At 48.2% G+C, this 3,404-nt stretch overlaps 1 protein-coding gene across 1 annotated transcript in view; it reads right to left on the reverse strand.

The window, feature by feature from the left end:
- The window catches only part of LRRC41 (leucine rich repeat containing 41), a gene marked incomplete at its 5' end in the record, with an annotated part of 5,692 nt that extends 2,291 nt beyond the window's left edge, over positions 1 to 3,401 (reverse strand). The window contains 6 exon segments of the mRNA XM_009703770.1: positions 251 to 373; positions 868 to 966; positions 1,310 to 1,410; positions 1,412 to 1,463; positions 2,368 to 2,613; positions 3,035 to 3,401. Coding sequence (XP_009702072.1) covers positions 251 to 373; positions 868 to 966; positions 1,310 to 1,410; positions 1,412 to 1,463; positions 2,368 to 2,613; positions 3,035 to 3,401 — 988 coding nt within the window.
- Positions 3,402 to 3,404: the final 3 nt, after the last annotated feature.

The raw sequence follows: 3,404 nt of genomic DNA on the forward strand, positions 1-3,404 counted from the left end.
AGAGAAAAGCAACCATAATGCCTGCACAGTACCTGGGCTCTTGGTACATTGCTGAATGCAACTGAAATTCTACCTTTAAAAAATGAACTCAGTGCTCCTTATTTTGTGAACTAAATCCACTCTGTTCATGCATGTATGAAGTTCAGCATTGAGGTCACCAGCTAGCAATGGTCTTAACTTCAATCCTGAAGTTATCTCCTAGAGAGTTGGTCTAAAGTCAAGGCCCCAGAGCAACATTCAGAGTACGCACCAAGGCGATTCCCAGGCAGTTTGAGGCTCTTCAAAGATGAATTTCTTTTCACTGTGTTGATTATTTCTGACAAAAACTCAGTAGTAGAGCTTTCAAAGAGCCGGCAGAAGGAAAACGTGATTTCTATGGAAGAAATGGATTGACAGTACACGTTAGTACTCCCTGCACGCTTCATTATTCCATAATTACATCCTGCAGACAGCTCCAGCCCCTAATCCGTATGCAAGAACAAAGCTTCCCCAGCAGTGGATTGCATACAACAGCACCGCCACTCTGTCACAGGAAGAGAGCAGGAATCACACCCAGGGAAGTGGCTTTGCCAGCTGACCCAGTTAAAGGCCTGATGTGCTCTGCAGGTTAAAAATCTTTGTTTTATAGCCAAGACTATGCACTCTTCTCCGCAGTGTATGCCAGCTTTGCAGCTGCTCCTCTCACTGCCCTGCTGGCGCAAAGAACCAGACATGTTCCCACTCTGCCAACAACTACAGATCTGCTCCAGTGACAGTGACATTGAGATAAACCTTACACATCTGAAGATCACCTCTTAAATGTCAGCCAGCCAAAAGCAGCCACCTGCAGCATCCTTCCAAGCAACAGCACCCAGGAGTTTGCTGTACCTTGCAGGACAGGATCCTGAAGCAAAAGCAGAACTTCTTTCTGGTGCTCAGCCAGGTTCACATCATGAAAGCTCAGTTTCTTCAAATTTGGATTACACTCTAAAAGCAAAAGAAATTCTCAGGTAAAGTACTGTACATCCTTGGGACAAAAAGACCCTGACCCAACTACCAACTAATGCCCAGAAACTGAGTTGGACTGTGGATAATTTGTGCTGGATTGTGGGTAATTAAAAAAGAACCGTGCTGCTGTGCAGGATCATTTACATGCTCAGCACAGGAAGTGGGATGGCTGACACCCATCTCCTTTTCTCAGGAGACTTCAAGATGCCCACGCTGAAGAAATGGACTCACCTAAGCTGGTTTCATGCTAAAGGATGGAAGATCACAGCGAGGAAGCTACTCTGTGTGTCACAGTGATGCTATCTACAGGTTAGCAGAGTACCTTTGAGTGCCTCCAAAAGGAGCCCAAGCTCCTGAGAACAGGGCAGCGTGGCACTGTCAAGGGACAACTGCTGCAGGGACTTGGACGCCTTGAGCACTGGCAGTGTGCAGAGGTTCCCTGGGGAATCTGATCTCCAGCTGCTCCAGGCAGCTCTCTAAGGGGAAAAAAACAAACAACAATGAAAGAGCTTGATCTGGAGTGCCCATCTTCAACATAGCTAGGTCCTACAGCAAGAAGTCTGTATGTCCGACACAACCATCATTTAGGTTGGTAGAAAGTGCTTATGCGACACACCCTGCCCCACAGAGCTCTGTGGCAAGTCAGACCTATGGTAATGTAAATCACTTAAGGCTCATTTCAGGACTCCTGCCAGACCACAGGGCCACCAATTTCTACTGTGTTTTGGCAGTGAAACAATGCTTGAGGAAAAAGTCACCCTTTATGCACAAACCAGTCAGTGTCTTCCCAGAGCGCAGCTCTTCACTGACCACGCTCCATACTTGCTCAGGCTTTGCTTACTGCTTTTCTGGTCATTCAAGGGCTAACAAGGGTGATGAGAGACCTGTGAGCTGTGAACACACTGCTATAGCTCCCAGACTGTAATCCAGAGGCTTGGGCAGTGCTTTGGCATCACCTGTGGTGTTGTGATGATCAAGAGATGCTTTCCCTCTGCTTAAGCATCTAAGGCTTAGAGTCTCATGGTCAATAGGATGGACAGAGCAGAAGCTCCCAACCAATTTACAGATCTGGTTAGGATACAATCCCTATTGGCTGCGGGGACAGTCACTGTTAGCAGGTTATGACTGGCCCTGTACAAAGCTGATGTTACAGCAGGTTGGCATACAGCAATAAAATGCTTTGTCCAAGACTCAGACTCCACAGAGCACATCACAGACTGGAAATGAAAAACTGCAACACCATCTAAATCAGAAAAGTGAGTCTGTAATTGCTTAATTACACATCGCTGTGACAGTGTAGAGTTCAAATCTCCGTGCCAAGCTTTTACAGCTCTATCTCCCTGCCACATCCTGGTCATCACTCACAATGATGAATCCTACCTGGGATTTCTACCTCACTGCAGCTTGGACTCCCCTCTGGCCTGTTCCCCTCCAGCTGGTTTTTGAGGTCGAAGCTGACCGAGAGCGTGTGGAGCTGGGGAAAGGCTCTCAGGACGCAGCGAACAAGCTCCATGCAAGGCATGTGGGAGAAGACGTCGCTCACACGCACCACGCGGAGATGGCAGTCCGAGTGGCGGGAGAGGGCCCGGAGCCCAGAGAGGATACAGAAGATGTTAGCACCCAGCCCTGGAACAGCATTTGTACAGAGAGGTGTTAGCTATGCCTGTACAGACACCAAGGCACACGCAGCTTGAGCTGCACCTATGGCCAAGCCTCCTAAGTCAAAGGCTAAACTCACAGACTGCTTTATCCCCATGTTCTTAAGCTAGACTGTGTATATGGGAGATGCAGATCTGGCTCTTCCCTTTGCCCTCTTTAGATGGCATTTAAGCACAAGGCTGGGGGCTGTTGGGGCAGAAGGGCCCCATTCTCTCCCTCAAACAAGTCCTCGCATTCATTAAACATCTCTACCGATGCCACTCTCCAGATTGGGTACCAGTGCTCTTACAATGCCCATTCCAGTAAAAATAAAATCAGGGTAAACCTGAGCAGTAAGTCAGACCATTAGACCAAGGCTGGAAGGAACCAACCTGTTCACACCACTAACCGTTGTAAGACAGAACCAAGTTTTCTAAAGACACCCAGGAGCTCAGCAGGTTACTCAGAGTCCGACAAGTCTCCCCAGTCAAAGGAATGGAGAACAATTCCAGCGTGGACACGCTTCGGAAGTGGCGAGCGGCTTTCAGAGAAAAGATCCCAGCAGATCCTACTCTTTTCTTACAGGCAGCATGGCCAGTGCACGGAGATCCTGGGGAGGAACTAGTCCAGTTCTCAGTGTTTTCTCCATCTGTGGTGCTGTTTTTGTTGAGTATCCCTGAATTATCCTCTCTAGCAACAGTAAAAACAAAATCATACAGGTCTTCTGGGTCAGCATATGGTCCCCTGCTTCGTCTGAGGCAGCGACGTTTCTTCCCCAC

The sequence above is a fragment of the Cariama cristata genome, unplaced genomic scaffold (assembly GCF_000690535.1).
Source record: "Cariama cristata isolate BGI_N322 unplaced genomic scaffold, ASM69053v1 scaffold3457, whole genome shotgun sequence".
NCBI classification, from domain to species: Eukaryota; Metazoa; Chordata; class Aves; order Cariamiformes; family Cariamidae; genus Cariama; species Cariama cristata.